The sequence below is a fragment of the Paramormyrops kingsleyae genome, chromosome 20 (genome assembly GCF_048594095.1).
Source record: "Paramormyrops kingsleyae isolate MSU_618 chromosome 20, PKINGS_0.4, whole genome shotgun sequence".
NCBI classification, from domain to species: domain Eukaryota; kingdom Metazoa; phylum Chordata; class Actinopteri; order Osteoglossiformes; family Mormyridae; genus Paramormyrops; species Paramormyrops kingsleyae.
The window spans coordinates 19,342,688-19,363,706 of NC_132816.1; the positions used below are offsets into that span (position 1 = coordinate 19,342,688).

Consider the following 21,019-nt stretch of genomic DNA (forward strand, 5'->3'; position numbering starts at 1 on the left):
ATTTATCTGAAGTGGAGTCAGCAAGGAAGGAAGTGATGAAGTGGACATAAAATATTTTATTAGGTGAGAAGGAACGCGTAATTAAGACTGTGCGTCAAATTTGTATAATTTGCGGATTTCTAACTGCGATGGTTAGCAATTATATGTTAAGTTACATCCACCCATACTGTAGTGCTGGCAAGGGCATTTGGGGCAGTACAGGAAGTTTCTGAACTGGAGTCTTTTTTTGCCCCAAGCAGAAATATGAAACCCGATTTGCCTTCGTGCTTATGAGCAGCTTGAGTCTGATGTCTTTTCGCAAAGTGCAAATCTTTGCATTTTCTTTGTGCTTGTTGCCATACAGTTTGTAAAACTACAGCTGTAAAGTATTCAGATAGCTGATTCTTAAGCAAGATCTCTACTTCTCACTCTGCTCAAGGATAAATCATTTCGAGTCCATTCTTTTCCATCGCCGTCTTGGATTTCATATTTAGAATAACTGGAAACCGAAAGTACATATTTTTGAATGAAGGAACAGAAAAAATTTGATTTGGGAAAATTCTTTAACGGAGGTGAAGAGTTTTTTATCCTCCGGAAAGGGGAAGTAGTTTTCAGTTCTTCGGGCATTAACATGGTCATCTAACCCAACGCAGCAGCATTAGGATGGCTGAGAGATTGTCTGACTAATGTTTGTACGTTTCACCTCTTAGCTGATGCCCGAAAAGCGACGTCAGCAGTAACCCGGACTATTCGCTAGGACTAAGCTTCCCTGCATTGCCAGGAGAATACTTTCTGGGGACTGAAATGATAATGTGAAGCACTGATTGTGTTTCTTTGCTGTGTTTTTTGGAGGATCCGTGTAGGAAAAAAAGATGGCGAGCTCTTTGATTAACGTGTCTCTTGCCTTGGTTTTCTTCGGATTTCTCTGCACTTTTCCAGCTGTCACGGGAGAGCAGGGGGAACAAGAAGAGGAAGATGAAAGTTCTTGTCAAGGTGTTTTCGACTTGTACTTTGTCCTCGACAAGTAAGTCATCCTTACATTGAAAAATATCGCTTCCAATTAAAATATGATGGAAGGTGCCAAGAAGGGTAGTTTAGTCGTTTTGGACCATTACGCATTTTGTACTTCAGTTTAAGTTGTGCAACTTGAAAAAAAAAAACCTTAAGGAAAGTAGAAAATAACACATTTACGAAGCTTTATGGGCCTATTACAAATTCGTTATTTTATCAAAGAAAACTTTCCTTCATTGCTGGATTCATATTTAAAACTAAAACGAACCGTTCTTTGTGTATGTTTTGTGCAAGTGGACAAACCAGGTGTTTTCGATTCATCGCCACATCCAGTCACTGTCCCCGAAAACAAAGAGATCGGCGCAGCCGCGGTGAGCGCGCAGATCTGGGTTAGGCGATTCCAGATGTTTTCCCCTGGAAAGAAACGTGTCGCCGCCTTTAACAAAAAGAGCATGTAAAGACTTTACCGGCTATAGCTGCGATGGTTTTTAACCTATCGGGCAAAAGCACTAGTTATCCTTATCGTCAGTTTGCGGTTTTATTAAACTTGTAAACTTTGCAACAAGTTGGAAAACTGTACTTATCACTGTCAGAGCGGCAGTAAAGATATGGAGATGAGGTGACGGCTGAACGCGGGTATTATCGCTATTTAGTGAGATATCTTAAGCATAATAATAATAATAGGCGTAAGTGTGCGGTTCTGAGCGCGGTTAGCTGACTTCGCCCTTTCAGAAATCGCTGCACAGCTCCTTCTGTGGTTTGCTTGTCCCCCCTTGGAGACTAATGGGAATTCATGTTACCACGTCTGAAGAGGAAGCGTTTCCTGTCTCACAGTTAAACAGCCAGTTAGAAGCAAACTGCTCCGAGTTATTTACCTTTTCACAAACGACACAATGCTGTTAAGCAGCCCCCCACACCCACCCCCCGGTAACAACAACAACAATAATAATAATTTTTGTTATTGTTATTGTTAGCCTGTAGATATATGCGAAATCAAAATCATCACTTTCCAGTTTAATTCATGCTTCTTTTAGGCCTACGGTTTGTAATTTTCTGCCCTTTTAAGCAACGGAGTCGACTATTAAGAAATTAATGTTATTTGTAGTTCCATATTTTTTTCGAGGCAGCTGTCACAATCATTAGTGAAGGTCTACAAAGAAAAACAGCTGTCAGGTCGACCTGTATAAAGTCACGGTGGACGGGACTTGTTGCCCTAACTTGGGTATGGGGATCCCAAAAATACAATACAACGGAACGGAAAGGGAAATGCAATAATTCGCGAGATTCGCCTGCTGTCACGAGCGCAGCGCGGGGCTCCGCTACTGTTCTGTCAAAGTTCCCGTCCAATCGGTTTCTTTATTTTATAAATTCAAAACTCTCCCTTCTTCAGTAGTAAGAAAAAAAATGCTGTTTATTACTTCCAGAAGACAGAAATGGATTTCATTAAATAAATTAACTGAAATTATAGCATGCTTTAGTATACTATATAGATGCCTTTTGGGACATTCCAGGACGTTTGCCTCATAAATAATTAATAGTTTTAAAAAAAGAAAAGGTTATTTATTGGATAGGTTTGCACACTAAGTAATAAGACCGGTGTGGACCTCCCAGTACATCAGATGCAAGGAGGCCACAAGTCCCAGTGAAGCCAAATGAGTCCTGTTTGTGCCTGTATGAATTATGACTTGTTAGAGACGAATAAACAGCTGCAGCGAGGAGCTTATTACACTGAGTCCTGCTGCGCTACACCCATATTTAAGTGCCTCACGCAACGCAAACACACCATTTCGGGGGGCCGTAATCATATCTGGCTGACGAGATGCAGAAAAGCCTATTGTTTTGTTTTATTACTAAAAGAAACTGACCAATTTCCCTATAATAACAGCCTGTTATATTTTATGTCCCAATGTTATTTGAGTAAGTATGAATGCATATGCATATGAATCAGTCAGTAAATAGATACTGGTTAAAACATCCATCCATCCATCTTCACATCACTTGTGTAGTACTGGGACATGGTGCTATTAAAAGTGCTTTCTAATACTTTGACTAGTCATTTTAGTAGAGCGCTGCTGTTTTTAGTGTTTTGGTATTAAGTCTGACAGCATTGTTTGCTCTGCAGCACTGCCTAGACTTTGCAGGGCAGGAGCGTGCAGAGTGATGGGCTCGTCTGTGGCTCCCGCTCTCGTCCATGAGCCAGACTCCAGGCGCTGCTGTGCTATGATGTCACCGCAGGGCAGACGATGGAGGTGTTCACATTAAGGGCAGGAAACACGTGACGCAGGCCGAAGTCCAAGGAAAAATACCTCATTATGTCTGCTGCATCTCCTAGACACACTGCTTCATAAGGCATAGCGTGAAAACATGGGGCGATAATTAAAAATGTTAAAAGCTCATTATGCTTTTGTCATATGTTCTTAACTGAGAGGCGGCTAATTGAGTCAAAACGTTCAATCTGTTATAACTTCGATTAAGGAAACACCAAATTCTTGGTTTATTCATTATTATTTGTGCTTCCATAGATTAGCTGTGTTTTTGTTGTCCTTTCATTGCCACAATCTAACTCTAGCATTTCCTTGGAAAGTCCCGTCTACAGAAAATGAGCCTTTTGGAAAACAGTCCTCATTGTCAAAAGAGTGAATGCAGCAAAAAAAAGCTTATTTCACCAGTTTCTTTTCCCAGTAGCCGATGGCTTGTTTTGATTGTTTACATGTGGAAGATCTGTGCCCATAATAACAGATAAGGGATGTTATGTCTAAATGTTGCCCTGCAGCTGAGCGATGGTAGCATCGCTGGGTTATGTATATGCGGAGTAAATGTTGTGCTTTGGTGTCATGCAAGGTGATGTGATTTGACTGCCGTTCCATTCATTCCTGCCTCGATATTTTAAAGGCTGCTGTAAACTGTATCCGTCGAAGCAAGGGTCCGCTTGGCTCAAAGCTCAGTAAAAGGGCAATAATGTAATATTACAGTTTTATCCTTGTGTCCCCAGGCAGCTGTAAATCCACAGTAAATGCTCGCTTGGAACCTTCTCTGTCCAGCTGGCTGTGTTGACAATGATCTCTGTCCCCTGTGAGTTTCTAATGGAGCCATCATAATCGCTGTTTAATGGATGACCCAAGTGAGCATGCTTTGGTGCTAATCGACCAAGTAAGCAGCCAGCTTCACAACCAAGAAGATATCAATCTGTAAACAATTTTGGGGATCTGTGCCTTTAAATGGTGGGCCACTCCATTCGGTGTAGGAATTCTTAGACAGACCAAAGTAGCTGATTCAGGCTGGTGATCCCAGCCCCGCTGTTTAACAAGCCTCGCTAAACAGAGGGATAATCTCTTCACCCATTCGCTGTCACCACTCAGCCGACCAATAGGGCTTGGTCTCAGTCGGGCTTTCTGGGAGCTGCACGGCCTTTGATAAATCATGAAAAGCCACCGTGGTAGCAAGAGAAAAGCTTAGACATGGTCTAAGAATAATGGCATGCGGTAATGGAATGAAAAAAAAGAGAAAAAAAAAACACTGGAAAAAATCATGGAAAATTCCACTTTTCAAATTGTAAATAGATTTCTAAGGCATCAGCAAAACATCTCTTGGATGATTTCCTAGAATTCCACAGAATGTGTTTTCTAGAGGTGAGCAAGGGGGCAGGCCATCAGCCAAGAGAAGATATTTAAGGCACCTACCAGGAGAGAGAGAGCACCTTTGGTAAGCAATCCAGGGGGGGGCATTTCAGCCAGATAGAGCGTATGTCTGTCTACCGACTGGTCGACAGAACCTGGAGGCCCAGCAGTCTGCCATTAAGGCTCTTTGATTGTCCGTCGTTTACCTCCAGCAGTGCCCCCCCCCCCAACCTCGCAAAGTGAAATCCGCCGGTATTAGAATGATATTGGTCTGCTTGTCAGTAGCCCCCCTGCCTGCAGACGCCTTCTTGTATCAGTAATTTAACATGAATGCAGGATAGATGTTGTTTGGAGAACCTCATACCGTCACGTGAAATTCCTTGGCGTTCTTTCCTTCCTGGCAAAGTGCTCCGCCATGGACAAGTGTAGGTGATTATAGTGGGCCGAAGTAAACAGGCAGCTGCTCATAATGGTCTGTGCAGACGTGCTGGTCACTGGCCAGTCTTCTGTACACCGGCTGCCTGAGTCAGGGCGGCCCCCCCACTCAGGGGGCCTTGATCACATTGAAACTCTACCATCTAATTCCCCTCTGCTTGACCTTTTGGTTCCTCTGTTAAAGCATCTATCCACCTTACATGGGACTTTATCCAAGACGGGGCAACAGTGAGTGTAGCAAGTGCCCCAGGGGACCAGGGACTGTGTCTGGGGAACCCCGTACAAGGGGGGGGGGGGGGCAATCTGCTGCAGGGTGTCTGATCAGCAAGAATGCCCAAAATCTAAACTGAAACAAGACTAATACGTTGATTTCCATCGATACCTTCTCAGAGTCACTTCTTTCTTATGTTCTTTTCTTTGCACAGCGTGTACTTAGAGTATGGAATAGTCTCCCTGTTAGTGTAGCGCAAGCTAAAACCCTGGGTTCCTTTAAATCAGAGCTAGATAAGATTTTAACATCTCTGAGCTATTAGTTGAGTTCTCCCCAAACAAGCTTGGTGGGCCTAATGGTCTCCTCTTGTTTGTAAATTTCTTGTGTTCTTATGAACTGCCTGGCCGTTTTACGAAGCCAGCCGAAGAAGAAGGTTAATGACGTAGATGCTGAAGTCATTGTAAGACTAGCTGGGGACAAGATGCCGTGTCATCATCTTTAAGGAGGGCAGGAGCCTGTAATAGAGCGCCTCGCCTCGAGCCACCGGGACAGGGCGCTTCGCCTCGAGCCACCGGGACAGGGCGCTTCGCCTCGAGCCGCCGGGACAGAGCGCCTCGCCTGGAGCCGCCGGGACAGAGCGCTTCGCCGCGAGCCGCCGGGACAGAGCGCCTCGCTATGGAGCCGCCGGGACAGAGCGCCTCGCTATGGAGCCGCCGGGACAGAGCGCCTCGCAGCGAGCCGCCGGGACAGAGCGCCTCGCTATGGAGCCGCCGGGACAGAGCGCCTCGCCTCGAGCCGCCGGGACAGAGCGCCTCGCCACGAGCCGCCGGGACAGAGTGCCTCGCCTGGAGCCGCCGGGACAGAGCGCCTCGCCTCGAGCCGCCGGGACAGACCGCCTCGCCTCGAGCCGCCGGGACAGACCACCTCGCCTCGAGCTGCCAGAACGTGCCGAAACGGGCTCACGATGGAATCTCTTTTTCCAAGCCTCCTGTCCCGATGTTCACTCCAGAGCTGGAACACACTCTTGTGCGGACACACGTCGTTATGAGGGAGAGCCCCCCCCCCATGTGACCTATTTCCACAATTTTCCCAAAGGCTCAAAATGCTCTGCTCACTGGATGCCCGTCAGATTTTAAAGGCACAGGTTGGATAGATGGTGAAAAGCAGTGTTTTCAGTGGTGCATGGCAGGAAAACACACAGACTGACTGGGTGACGTGGGTCACTGGTTTCTGAGCCTGTCCCAGCATGCATCTGCAGACTCTAAGCCAGTACTAGGTTGCTGACTCGGGTCATTCTTCCCAGGCTCTGCTGGAAGGACTGAGTGCTGCAGTGGTACCAGGGCATGGAAGCGGGTTTCCAGTCCTGAATCGCCCCCTAGTAGCACTCCTCCTGGTTTTCACACATTATTTTTACATATCCCTTTGTTTTCTTTATTCTGTCCTCTTCAGCATAAAACCTTTTATTTATTTAGTTGAACTCCCTTGTTGCGTGGCGCCCAAAATGTTTAAAAGCAGCAAGCGGTTTGCCCAGCACCAGAGGATCAGCTCCCCAGCCCGCCAGCTCAGAAATGAGTTAGTCACAAAAAAAAACAAAAAAACCACAAAAGACCATGAACCCTGGATATGGGAACCGTGGCTTTGCAAGTCCAGGGTGGGGTACCCAGAAGAGGTGTTTACCACCAGTCAAACCACACATTTGTGTGGGGCCCCTGAGCTTTGGGGGCCCCCTGTTGGCCACAAACAGTTACTACACTGAGCCCCAAAGTCACTTTTTGATTGGACCTCCAGGAAACAATAAGCCTGCCCCAGGGAATGACTGTCATGATGTCATTTATCAAAGTGCTATGTCAGTATTAGTAAGAAAAATGAAAAACAGCAGCAAGCACAGATGAACTCGTACACGATAATAACACCCAGCAAGTGTTAAGCTGGCACGGCTTTCCGGAGTAAATCCACAGAGGGAACATTTATTGTTGTATTGCAGACCGATTAGGCCCAGAATCAATGACGAAGCCTAGAGCAGATGCACACATTTGCGGCCTTCATCACCGGTGACTCAGGGTTCGGCCTTACTGGAGACAGTAGCGTGGTTCAGAACCTGGCAGTATTCACGCAGATCATTTCTGAATTTCCAGTGGTTCCGGTTCTTGCAGCTAATGGCTGTTTGGCTCTTTGGCTGGGAGGTGACTCAGATGGTATCAGTTTATGCTGTGAATTTGCTGTATTAAAGGTACTCCCCTTTCAGGCTATGTGCAGCCGTATAAAATACAGATTTGCTAGATAATCTCATTACTGGGGATACCCTCTTGAATGGAATGACACTGTTAGATTCCGTTTGTAATTTAAGGGTCAGGGTTAAATGAAGACGGCACAGGGGAAGGTCCTTGAAGCCCTTCTGTGGCAGAGTAATGCAAGACAGCTGCTGCTTTCTACAGGATATTCACAGCAAGAAGCTGCACGCTCAACTAATCGTTTGTGCTTCCCGAATGTTTCTGAAACGAACCCAGAAGTCTGGGCCACAAGGCACCACACTAAAGCAAGTTCCCTGTGTCTCTGTACGTGCGGCCTGCTGGTTTGACCACCTCTTAAACATCCCCTTTAAGGATGAGGCTGTCACCATCCCACACTGGCGTGACGCATCTTATTTCACTACGATGTAACGCTCTATTTGAACGGGTCATCGCAGGTCTTCTTGTCTTTAGCACAGGAAAGTAGGGCAGTATTGTTCACTTAAGCACAGACTATCAAAGATACATCAAATAAACCTCACCACAAAAATCCCCTAAGTGTATTTTTACTACTTTCATTGGGGATTTCACCAAAAAATGAGCCCGTATCCTTCTTGGTGCTGTTTGGACAGGTGAGGAAAGCGCAGCCGTGGCTCTTATCCCACAAGCAGGGGCAGGAGCAACCTCAAAAGAATGATTTTCCAAAAGCAATATAATGCATTGTGATCTTGTAAGTTTGAAAAGCGCCGCCGTGCCTGAATTAACCTGCGGAGCTGGGATGCAGAGCTGCCAGCGCAGCACATCAAAGGAGCTGTCTGGGTTAGTCATGGAAGACACCCAGCTTCGCCTTTCCAGCCCCCCCCCCGCCTCTGCGCTGTGCCCCCTCTCCGGCCCGAAATGGCTGCCTCAGCACGTCAGCCGTCCACACGGACAGAACCACAGCCTCTGCGGGCCGGGCCGGGCCGGGCCGGGCTCTCACTTTAAGGACTCAGCGGCAAACGTGTGACCTTCCTCAGGAAGGGACAAGAGAATCACAGGAAGTGTCATAAATCAGGACAAATGACAATAACAACAACAGCGATAATAAGAATGCAACACTGTAATGTATTAGACGGGTGGATGGATGGATGGATGGATGGATGGATAAGAATAAAAATACTAACAAAATCAAACAAAAGCTAAACACAGTCCAAAAGACATAGTTTTGTGCAGGTGCCTGAAATTCGAATTGTATTTGTTTCTGTTAAAGCAAAGGACATAAGGACAAGAGCATGAACCGACAGTGTGATCATTTCTAGATCTATAATATTCTAGTGGGTATTATTGCCGATATTCAGGCTAAAATACTTGAGCGTTACCAGTACACTGGCTATTTAAACTGGTCTCTTTTGAGGAGGGAAGCTACTTCATTTCCTCTGTGTCCACCCACCACCCGCTGAGTCATTTAGCACCCCCCCCCCCAACAGGAAGGGGGTGTGAGCCCTGGTTGAAAGCACCTTCCTCCTGCCATACACCCCGAAGGATCGCGACTCGGTGTGAAATGAGACGTCGTGGCCCGTAAACAGTCAGCAGTCCCCCTCCCCCGAGGCGTCACCGTCACCCGTGGCTCCTGGCTCCAATAACTCACGTGTTATTTATAGGCTGTCCGACCTGTAAATTCCAGTGCTGCCATCTGCTAATGTTCAGGCAGCCCACCCTCGGGGGGGGGGGGTGCTGCAGCCTCGTTGGCATCAGACGGATGCGTCTGGATCAAAGCAATTAGCTGAAGTGCAGCCTGTGGGCCTGCATCTGATTATCTGATTAGGGGGCCGGGGCATCCAAGATCCCGGGGGGGGGGCGTCGCCGGACGCAGCCGCATAAGAAACGGGCAGCATCATGTTTTTCAAATGTAAAATGTAATCCTTACACGCGCCTGAACATTGTTGTTTTCTGTCTCTCTGTCTTCCAGATCCGGAAGTGTCAAAAACCACTGGATGGAGATCTACTCGTTTGTCGAGCACCTGGCAGAAAAATTCAGGAGGCAAGCAATCCCTAGAACGGGGGGGGTGGGGGGGGGGATGGGGGGGTCAGAGCGTGACTTTGCTGGACTGTTTTGGTGAGATGAATAAGCGGGAATATGATGAAATCCGTGGTCTTGCCCAGTTGTAGATTAAATTACTGCACAGTATTTGGAAAATAGTGATTCTGGGTTCGCCTGAAACTGGGATTTCCCGCACTGCTTCCCAAAACAGACTTATTCAGAGCTCATAATGAATCACTCACTGTTACTTAACAGCAGTCAGAGACAGCAGCTGTTTACTCTCCTGACACATTGAAATGAGCGGCTGGTTGATTCTCGCCCCGCAGCCCCCTGCTGAGGATGTCCTTCATCGTGTTCTCCTCTCGGGGAAGCACTTTGATGGAACTGACTGAAAACAGGTACAGTGATGCTCAGTGGTGCTCAGTGATGCTAAGTGATGCTCAGTGGTGCTCAGTGATGCTAAGTGGTGCTCAGTGATGCTAAGTGGTGCTCAGTGATGCTAAGTGGTGCCCAGTGATGCTCAGCTGGGCCTGGTTTTCCTCTAAACGTTCAGGCTGGCCATACATAATATTGGCATGTTTTTTTTCTTTAATTTTCGCTAAGAAATAAAATAGGCAAAGGACTGAACATTTTGAAAAACGAGATACCAGGTGGCGACACGCTCATGGATCTAGGTCTGAAGAGGGTAAGACGTTTTCAACCAGCTACTATGGTTTCTTATGGATGGATGGATGGGTAGATAGGTGGATGGATGGATGTATGGATGGATGGATGTAATGAGTACCACTGACTTGTTGGTTTCTCAACTCAGTTTTTTCCCACAATTACAGGCTAATGAACAGATAGAGCGTCAAAACTATGGTAAGTGTGGCTGTCAGCCTGATCAATGATGCATTGTGTGTTCAGTGAACATTATACTAAACATTAGATGAGCAATATCTTGTGTGTTCAGCAGACATTGGCATCACGTTGCCCCGTGTTGTGTTTAGGGACCGCGAGTGTCATCATCGCACTGACGGACGGGGAACTCAGCGAGCAGCAGCTAGTCAGCGCCCAGCAGGAGGCCAGTACAACTGCATGCACCCCCCCCCCCCCATGTTGGGGCTCGCTTGCGGTTTGATCTGACCAGGCTATTTCCGCCCCCTGCAGGCAGATAAGGCGCGATCCCTGGGGGCAATCGTCTACTGTGTGGGCGTCAAGGACTTCAATGAGACACAGGTACCAGGCAAACATCACACCACACATGCTACAAGGGAGTGATAATAGAAATGAGGCCTATTGTCCAGTGGTGGGTAGGATTTATGTGTTCTGTCAATAACCTGGACTCCCATTGGTTAGTTTGCCAGTAATGGTTAATTGACTCCCATTGGCCGGAATCAGCATTGATTGACAGGAGACGATGATCCCATCTAATGCATGTTTCATGCCCCAGTTTTTCCTTTCGTAACAGCTGGGGATTGTGGGTATTATGAGAAATTTGTGAATTTGTTTTTTAAAAAAATCTTGAATGAGAAATGTGCACGATGACAAAAATGCACCGCTTCCCTTTGCCGTGTGCATGACTGACCCGGAATCAGATTTCCAACCGAAACATTTCCGGATTCTTTGTAATTGACCTGCTGTCCCCGTAAACCAAGGCCCAGACCTGTGCTGGGGAGACCGAACGTTGTCTGGAAACTGTCGCACGCTTTCTCTGCATTAACAAGCCCCGCCTCTCCCTCGCTTCTGTCGCTCCAGTTGGCCACCATAGCAGACACCCTGGACCACGTATTTCCTGTGGTGGGCGGCTTCCAGGCCCTGAGGGGGATGATAGACTCGGTAAGCGGCCATTCCTACCATTTCTCACAAAGGATGGATTATAATGGATAGTATGACCCGTATGGCTGCACGGCCTGCTATGCTAATGCCAGGCAGTGACATCACACATGGGGTTTATCCACGACCATCGCAGTGTCAGGGACGTGTTTTTGAGCTCGCGCTGTGTCAGCAGCTCGGCTTATCTCGGCTTTCCCTGCCGTTTTCCTAGATCATCAAGAAGTCGTGCATCGAGATCCTGGCAGCTGAGCCCTCGAGTGTTTGTGCTGGAGGTGAGGAGCCCGACTCCCAAGCCGATGAGCAAAAACAAAGCAGGATCATGTTGTAATACAGCTAAAGAGGCCCGGGTTGTACTGCCGTTCTGCTCGGCTCTCTGAGGGATTGTGGTTAAGCGGGTAGGGGGTGCTCACTGCGGCTCAGCTGGATGCAGAGAGCCTTCAGAAGGACAGTAATGCTGAGAGTGCAGTGCTGTTAGGCAGGGTCCAGAGGTCACGACCTTCCTGGGACCCAAAAGCCAAGCTTATTAGTGAGATGGACCGATAGCGGAAACTCGGAGCTTAATCAGCACACGCAGCTCGAAGGGCCGGGCCGGGAGTATGTGTGTGTGTGTGTGTGTGTGTGTGTGTATGTGTTTGTGTATGTGATGGCCAGGCTGGGAGTGCGTGTGTGTGTGTGTGTGTGTGTATGTGTGTGTGTGTGTATGTGTGTGTGTATGTGTGTGTGTGTATGTGTGTGTGTATGTGTGTGTGTGTGTGTATGTGTTTGTGTATGTGATGGCCAGGCTGGGAGTGCATGTGTGTGTGTGTGTGTGTGTGTGTGTGTGTGTGTGTGTGTGGGCCAGGCTGGGATGATGAGTCTCAGATAAAACATTGCCACCGGTCTTTGGTCCAGTGGGCTGCCATCTCAAGTTGACCTTTGACCCTTCCCTGCTGACCTCTATCAGGCTGGCTTCAATGTCAAAATTGACCTCTCTGCACTTCTTGGTGGTAACAGGGAGGGGAGCAGGTGCCATGGTGATCACAAAGCCCTGATGGAGCAGATTCAATTACAGGGTTGTGACAGGTCCTAGAGGGGGGGGGGTCACATTTGGTCATGAGAGGAACAGATGGAGAGTAAGAGGAAGGACCAGTGATGCTCTGAGGGCTGTTGGCTTTAAGCATCATTACCAGACACAGTCAGACGATATGATTACACAGCGGAAAATGACTTTACCAGGGCTGATTGTGATACGAGAATCTGTATCTTAGGGCCCAAAATGCTGATACATTTTCACTGAAATACCTTCTAATGAACAGGGGTGGTCATGCCCCTCCCCCCCTCAGTTGCCATCCCAGTTGTCACGACTCACCAGACAATAAAAACCAGATCTACCCGCCCTGCAAATCACTCAGTGTTAGTGCCCTGTAGGTGAATTTTGCTCTGATCTTATGGGGAGTGACCTACAGTTTGCTGATTGCTACAGGGTGAGGCTGGTTCCGCTCATTGTGCAGAAACGGTTTTAATGTGGTAAAATTCACAGTATATCGAGGTGAATCTCCACGGCTGTACGAAGGTCCACAAGATGATGTAGATCGAAAGGAAGTCGTTAAAAAACCACACACTGTGTTCCACAGGGTAAAATGCCTTCCTGCCGGCTGTCCACACCGACTCCTCCGGCATGTGCACAACACACGGGTTCGCGGGGGCTGATGCGCCCCCCCCCCCCCCCCCCCCCCCCCGGCAGCCAGAAGGCCCTGTCACACCTCACACGGGTCTCCTTTGCCTTTGATGAACGCGCAACAGATCCATAAAACTGCCCAGTTAAGGCGAAGGTCTGCGAAGGAGTGACCACTCGCGGTTAATTTAGCAAGAGGTCAAAGGGAGGGGCGATACGAATGCCGATGAGCTCACAGACCCCAGAACCCAGGGCTGCCCTCGGCTCTGCCCGACTCGCATGAGATGTGACCCTCCACTTGTTTTATCACAGCAATAAAAATACTTTTGCGGAGCGGCACCAGTGGTGGGATTCGTACGACACAGTGCAGTTTCCCCTTTCCCCAGAGAGGGCGATGTAGAGAGACGGGTGAACGTGTTCCAAATCAGCGCATCGGCATCTGCGGTCGCCGTGGTCCCCTTATACGCTCTCCAGCCTCTTTCTTCTGTTCTCTTTCCAAAATCCCGATTAGCAGGGGCGAATTAACGCATAGCTGTGCTAAGCTTTAGGCTTGGGCCTGGAAGACACCAGGACCCTCCCTGACGGCTTTGGGAAAAATGGAACATTAATTCAATCGGCAACATCTGAGTGTCCATGCAGATGTCAGCCCGGGGCCCCCAGATAAGTTAATCTGCGGCTGCTGATAGGAGTCTGCAGACTCAGACTGCCCGTGTAGCGGATGCATGGATCTCGTATTACACTCTGCCCCTGGTGTGCATCCTGCGCCCCCTATAGGCAGAATGATGCCATTTCCCGTGCTGTTTTCAGAGTCCTTCCAGGTGGTGCTCAGAGGCAACGGATTCTCACACGCCAGGGACACGGAGCAGGTGCTGTGCAGCTTCAAGGTTAACGACACCATCACCCTTAGTAAGTGGGGGCGGCGGGGGGGGGCAACTGGGGGCTTTACCCATAATGCTCCAGCCTGGGCGGAGCCATGGCACCTGATTCAGTGTCTTCTTTTGCATCTAGACGAAAAGCCGGCAAAAATCGAAGACACGTATCTCCTATGTCCTGCGCCAGTGATCCATGAAGTTGGGAAGTAAGTCAGACGTTTGCACACTGCGGTACTTTTGTCTTTATGTTGTGTGCAGCCCTTGTAATTCCCCGTACGTCCCCTGATGTTACATCATCACAACGTCTGGTTACGTTCCATGGAAATGGTGTGTTTTTTTATAAACAAAATGCAGAAGTGTAGGATCTATTAAAAAAATTATTACTAACTAGCTAGTCAGCAGAATTTTTAGTTATTTTTGGGTAAAATAAGCATTGTCAACCATTTGAGTGCCATATTGTCTCCGTGGTGGGAGGTGTCAGAAAAAACAAACAGGCAGTGTGACAGGGGGCATCAGGCCTGAAACACATCGACACGGGTGCGAGGTGGAGCGTCAGACCCCAGGCTGTCCTGGTTGGGCTTCAGGTCTCTGTGACATACATCCAGTTTTCTGGGACGAAATCCTGTATGAGATTGCAGTGACGTTTAGGGCACAAGGGGGAAAATTGAGGAAAAGGGAGTTACGGCTTGAGTTCTCCAGTGAAATGAGGGCACATTCCCCCACCATCAGAAAGCGGGGGGGGGGGGGGGTCACGGACAGATCGGGTGACAGAACCCTACAATGCGCACATAGCTGAGCTTTTCCTAATTATAGCCTTCGCAAAACCGAAGCGGAACCAGCATCGTCTGCGGAGAGAGATCCGGAGCATCCCAGAAATGCATCCCGAAGGTTCGCGCTCCTGCGGCTTCTGTCGCTGCGATGGGCCGGTCACACAACATGGCTGAAAAAAGGGCGGGGTTAGATTGCCATGTGACAGACAGTGCCCTATCACAATGTCCCATCTGTCACTCCCCCCTCCATCGCTTCCCGCTCTGTCTCCAGGGACTGTAAAGAACTGACTGGTCTGTTTCCCCACTCAGAGCCTCTCACCAAACACCACAAATGGCCCCAGTGTAAACTGAGACCTAGAGAAGCCCCCCCCCCCCCGCCCCAGCATTTTTCCTGCTTGGTTTATGTGGAATGATAAAATAATAAAATACCTGCGGCCCAAGGCTGTCAGCAATGCGCCCACCCCAGGGACTTCCTGTGTGGACAGCAACCCCCCCCCCCACAGAGACTTCCTGTGCGAATAGTGCATCCCAGGATATTACTGTACAGCCTGCTTGATAACTGCAACGTGAAGCCAGCAGAATCCCACTTTGGGAGTCCTGTAATTATGATGTAGAAGGAGGCGGAGTCCCCACACTGATGAGGGGCCTCTGCGCCCCTGTCACCCCGTCGGACGCGTTTCCAGTCACAGCCCGGCTGACCCAAGCGTGTTCCTCTCCCAACGAGGTTCGCACAGAAGCCGGCTGGCAGACGACCGCGGGGAGAAAAGCCGACAGCAATTGGCCCAATGGCAAGCGGGTGTTTGTATACGAGTGTGTGTGTATGCTGGGGGGGGGGGGTCCACTTGGTGAACTCATTAGGCTGAGCTGCTGCTTGAGAGGCCGAAGACAGGAAATTCACTCCTCCCCACCCCTTGCCCCCCCCCCCAAACTGGCCCCCCAGCTCAATCTGGCACAATAGCCACTCTCAGAGCAGTGCAACAGCGGGGGAAACCGCAGCAGGGTCCTCCCAGGCGCCAGCCCCCCCCCCACCCCCCATCAAAGCTGCCGTCTCCCTTCATCTCCTTGCATCACATGCCTGACACCTCTCCGATAACCTGTTCATCCCCGCATTTGACCGAGTAACCAGCGGCCCATTGTTCCCCACCAGGGCAATTGGTGCAGCTTGTTTCACTTACCGCGGGTTCAGCCCGGCGCTCGGAGGTCGGGGAGCAGCATCCTGCCTGACTCCTCCTCTCGGGCTGCTTTGTTACTCTCACTGTGTCCCTCAGCTCCTGTTTCCCGTCCATGGGCTTTTTTTCTGGAACGAATTATTTTTAGGAGTCTGGGCTGCCAGCTAGCAGACTCCCAGCCGCGAACTTAACCCACTTTTCCCAAATTCTTGCATCTCCCCCAAGCAGATAAGACTTATGCGTCACATGAAGGCTGCTCCCAGACCGCAATCTTCGCCTCTGATGGGGACGAATGTGGCCAAATCGGTGTTTATTTATTCGTTACTTTATTCAGTTTGAGAAATGAGAACTTCTGCACAAAATACAGCATGATTAGAGCTGCCCCAAGCATAATAATAATGTTTTACACATGGAACACATACCTCTATGTAGGGACCATCCAAGGAGACAAGTGTGAAATGTGTGAAATATTGTGAAAGATGTGTGAAAGATTGAGGTCAGTAGAACTCAGACAAGGCCTCTGAAATCAGATGTTGTCATCGACTAGCACTTTGGTCATCTTACCAGGTGTCGTGTCAGTCGTACTGTTTGCAGAGTAAGGAGACGCTGGTGGTTCATTTTCTCCATATGAATTGAAGTTCTGTTTTCAGGGTGGTCTATCTGCAGGTGAGCATGAACAACGGCTTGTCGTTCATCACCAGCTCCGTGCACATCACCACCACCGAGTGTGTGAGTATCGTGCGCGTGCACCTCACGCTTACGCAGTCTCCGATCTCTCTGATCTTACCTCTGCTTCGATCCTTTCTTTCCTTTTTCCATAAACATCAGATCTAGAGGATATTCTGGCTCCCTCCTATCATGCTGTTTAACTCTTCCACCTTTTCCTCATTCCTTCCCGCCCCCCTGCTTTCAGGACGTCCTCCGCTTTCGTTTTTTTTCCACGCCGCATTTTTGCTTGACAGGCGGTCAGCTTTCTGAAGTTCCCTGTCGAGGTCCCGGCTGTGAAATCGCCATCATGGCTTTAGCTGCACCAGAATGTCACCTTTGCTGCTGGTGTTTAACTGCTGACCTGTGATGCTCTTATAATGATCATTATAATCTTATCTTAAAACACATCAAAAGGGCAGTTCGCCCCAAAATAAAAAAATATATGTTTTAGATATGCTGTTTGGCTATTTATCCATCTAGATTATTGTAGCGAGAGTTGCCTAGCGACGGAGATATCGGGCGTAGAAAGGAGAGAAGACTGACTAACAGTAGCTAACAGTATCGAGCTATTATTAACTAAGTATTGTTGCTATTTGATAGTGTTGGTAGCTGATGCTAACAGATACTGTAAGCTCACCTAGTGCTAGCTAACGTCAGAGCTCAGCTGAGGAAGACGCCTTTGATCATGAGCTTCACAGTGATACGGTTGGTGCGTGGCGTTCGGGGGAAGGAAAATAGTTCTTAAATTAAACTGCACACTGAAACATATGCTTGTTTTATTTTGGGGTGAACTGCCCTTTTAGGGACATTCAGGATAGCAGCCCCTCAAAAGGGGCTGCATATGAAAACAGCTTAAATATAACATTTGAGGAGCTCTGCCCCAGCTCCCTCTTGTGGGGGTGCACCTCCTCCACACGGTTTGGGCTCCGAGGCCCTCACTCATGTCCCTGTTTCCATCCCCGCGCCCCTGCAGTTTGACGGCACCATCCTCCTCATCACGCTGCTAGTTCTCTTCCTGCTGCTGGCCCTTCTCTTCATGTGGTGGTTCTGGCCTCTCTGCTGCACCGTGGTGAGTCCTTCCCCTCCACGTCCCTGGAGCTCCCATTAAGGTTTCTTTAGATTATCATAGATCTAACCTGAATTTACCCATGTGCCTCATTACTAAGACTGTAGTAATCGCTAATGTATCAAATCATAGAAAGAAACATGGACTGTTCACCTTCCACTCAAATGGTGATGGTTTTTATCAAGTTTTGGTGCATTCATTTTTAGTTTTCTTCTCCTGTTACTTTTTCTATAGGTCATCAAGGAGCCGCCACCACCCCCCCCTCCAGAGCCCGTAAGTGCCCCCCCCCCCCCCCCACCATTTCCCAGAACCTTTCTGATATCTCATCTGGCTGTCATTACAGACAGGGCCCTTTTTTCACCTCAACATACTTGCCTGTATGTATGCCGGCAGTAAGGAAACAGCTGTTTTCAAAGCCGTTGTTTTGATCTGCAAGTCCAAAGACAGTTAGTAGCTCCTTTAGTTGCGCATTTCCACTGGCATACAGGAACTGACCTGTAACTGAGCCGTACAACAAATAGAGGCTAGTTACAGCATGGCTACAGGTCGCCTTGGTTTTCCACTGCAGGAGGACTGGCTTTGTTGGGTTTGGAGAGCGACAGTGATGTAAAAACACTTACTTACCGTTCATGATTTACTATGCGCTAATTTCCGATAATCTGTTTGAATCGTTGTGTTATGTTAGCATCAAAGGCTAGCGGAATTAGCATTTGCTTGCGTAAATTTGCATTAGAAATACATTTTTGTTCTATAGTACTTTTTTAAGATGAAATTTTCCAAGTTCCGAGTTTGGGAATTCATGAATTCATCACAATTTGTGATACTACTAATAATGAATAATATATAAAATGCTTTTTCCTATAATCAGAGCAGAAAACCAGTATCTCCGTGCATTCTGACCAATCAGATGGTGGTGACACAGCCAGCTTGCTTGGTCATGCTTTTGGCCGTGCTCAAGATCTAAGATCTTTCTTGTAACATTGACATGTTTTGGTTTCCTCAGTAGCTAACAGCCCAGAACAGCCATTGCCAGCCCCCTCCTCCTTGACTCCCCACTCTTAGCCAGCCACCTTCCCACAAACTCCTTCCTGTAAATCGTAGACACTCATGCCTGCTTGCCATAACGGTCCAATCATCGGCAGCATTCCCAGTCCGTGTAACCATCACCGGGCTAGGCACCTCCTCAGCTGCTAGCGGAGGGTGACTCTGTCCATGTGGTCTTACCCAGGAGTCAGACGATGAAGACGGGCTGCCCAAGAAGAAGTGGCCCACTGTGGACGCCTCGTACTACGGGGGCCGGGGAGTCGGTGGCATCAAGAGGATGGAGGTAACCCTAACCCTAACCCTAATCCTAACCCTAACCCTAATCCCCATTTGGTCAAATATGGCCAAGCTTTCATCAAGGCAGATTGGAAGACCAGAAGATTGGAGTGATACACAAAACCATTAGCGACACATCGGTATCAATGATGGTACTTCCTTAAACATTGTTGAATTGTTTCCGTGTATCTCTGCAGGTGCGCTGGGGGGGGAAGGGTTCTACCGAGGAGGGGGCCAAGCTGGAGAAACCCAAGAACGCCGTGGTCAAGATGCCGGAGCAGGAGTATGAGCCCTTCGAGCCCAAACCGAAGAAGGCAAACAACAGGAAGCCAGCCCAGGACAGGAAGTGGTACTCGCCAATCCGGGTGAGTAGCCATCACTTTCTGGCCCCACCCCCTTCCGGCCGTCTGCTCTCCATCTCAGGCTCACCTCCCCCGTATCTCCCTTCTGCAGGGTAAACTGGATGCGCTGTGGGCCCTGTTCCGGCGAGGTTACGACCAGGTGTCACTCATGAGGCCCCAGCCTGGCGATCAGGTGGGTATCAGCCTCGTGCTGCGCGCCGTGGCCACTGTCACAGTCTCCTGGAGATTGAAACTCATGTGTACAACCCTGTTCCCTGGGTTCCTTTGGATATTGAACTTGGTTTGGTCACAGGTTTCCTACGTCAATTTGCTTACAGGTCACCCACCTGTAAGTAGATTCTGCGGTCACGTGGTAACTAGTTTAAACAAGGTTGTTTTGGTTGAGGGAGGTGGCATGATGGTGCAGCAGTTGGAACTGCTGACTTACAGCTCTGGGACCATGTTCGAGTGTCTGCCGTGGCTCCATGTGTGTGGAGTTTGCATGTTCTCCCGTGTCATCATTGGGTTTCCTCTGGATACTCTGGTTTCCTTCCACAGCCCAAAAACATGCTGAGGCTAATTGCAGTTACCAAATTGCCCATAGGTGTGCGCATGTGAGTGAATGGTGCGTGAGTGTGAGTGAATGGTGTGTGAGTGTGAGTGAATGGTGTGTGAGTGTGAGTGAATGGTGTGTGAGTGTGAGTGAATGGTGTGTGAGTGTGCCCTGCGAAGGGTTGCCTTGTACTTATGGGATCCAGGGCCCCGCATCCCTGACTAGGACAAGGGGAAAACAGATGGATGTTTTGGTTGCAGGTTCAACACCTTTCGCCTGATTTTTTCACCACAGATATTTCCATGTCTAACCAGTTTTTCTCAGGTTGCTTGAGTCTTTGGCACCATGGTCTGCAGGGACCTGTTAATATCATTGTGACAGCATAATGTTTTACTGGAATTCCTCGAGAAGTAGCGGTGTCTGCCATAAATGGCTCAGGTCGGTTGGGGAGTGAGGGAATGCAACCGAAAGGGTCCCAAACTGAGAAAAACATGTCTTCTGCTTCTTCAGTCTCACGCATGGCCGTATGGGTCCCATCCGAGTTTTAATCCCAGAAAACTTTCGCATATGCGAAAGGTCACATTTTCTCCCCCTCTTTATTCCCTCGTTTTATTGCCCAGGAATCATTTCCTTCTCTTTGGCTACGTGCAGCGATGACGCCGTCTTGGAGCCGGACATTTAGCCGCGGAATATGTAACAGGATAATCCTCAGCTGGGTGCAATTATCCTGTAAATGTGAAAGAATTGCTGTCTGTGACATTCCTCTCTGACGATGAGGGCTGACTCCCCATTTGGGGGGGCAGGGGGGGGGGGGGTTTAAAGATGATCCTTCATCAGAAATCCATAACTAATGAATGCAAGCCTGGGGGGTATGGAACAGTGTGAGAAATAACACTGCAGAGCACTTTGGTGGTAATTCTGCATTCCGTGTGCGGTGACTTGGCTTGGGCTTTCACGGCGCTACCAGCGTGACCCGAATGGACCCCACAGCTCCGCATCACTGACCCAACAGGCAGTTCGTCATGGCAACTCATCTGCCGCCACTCAATGCCGCTATTCAGCCAGACCATGTGGCCCCAGCTGCACCCCCATTAGAATTGGGAGTTACTCCATAAGGGGACAAGCTGCTGCACTGACACAGTTCTTGATTTTGTTCACAGTTGGGGGGGGGGGGGGGGGCTGGCCACATGCGACCTTTAGTCTACAGATAAATGAGATCCTTACCCACCATAGCAGCTGGCCTGTCGTCT

General features: G+C 48.8%; 1 protein-coding gene across 2 annotated transcripts in view; it reads left to right on the top strand.

Annotated features, from left to right (window-relative positions):
• Positions 1–21,019, top strand: part of antxr1c (ANTXR cell adhesion molecule 1c) — a 25,350-nt gene continuing 4,331 nt past the window's right edge. Inside the window, exons 1-18 of one of the 2 annotated variants that reach the window (XM_072703828.1) lie at positions 1–63; positions 919–1,003; positions 9,430–9,501; positions 9,828–9,899; positions 10,105–10,186; positions 10,332–10,362; positions 10,491–10,568; positions 10,655–10,719; positions 11,239–11,319; positions 11,528–11,588; positions 13,778–13,876; positions 13,979–14,048; positions 16,432–16,510; positions 17,463–17,558; positions 17,790–17,828; positions 18,784–18,882; positions 19,073–19,240; positions 19,329–19,409. In XM_072703828.1, coding sequence (XP_072559929.1) covers positions 9,455–9,501; positions 9,828–9,899; positions 10,105–10,186; positions 10,332–10,362; positions 10,491–10,568; positions 10,655–10,719; positions 11,239–11,319; positions 11,528–11,588; positions 13,778–13,876; positions 13,979–14,048; positions 16,432–16,510; positions 17,463–17,558; positions 17,790–17,828; positions 18,784–18,882; positions 19,073–19,240; positions 19,329–19,409 — 1,248 coding nt within the window. In that variant the 5' untranslated portion in view covers positions 1–63; positions 919–1,003; positions 9,430–9,454. Of the gene's footprint in view, positions 64–212; positions 1,004–9,429; positions 9,502–9,827; positions 9,900–10,104; positions 10,187–10,331; positions 10,363–10,490; positions 10,569–10,654; positions 10,720–11,238; positions 11,320–11,527; positions 11,589–13,777; positions 13,877–13,978; positions 14,049–16,431; positions 16,511–17,462; positions 17,559–17,789; positions 17,829–18,783; positions 18,883–19,072; positions 19,241–19,328; positions 19,410–21,019 lie in introns of those variants that run through there. The other variant, XM_072703827.1, reaches the window with a different exon arrangement.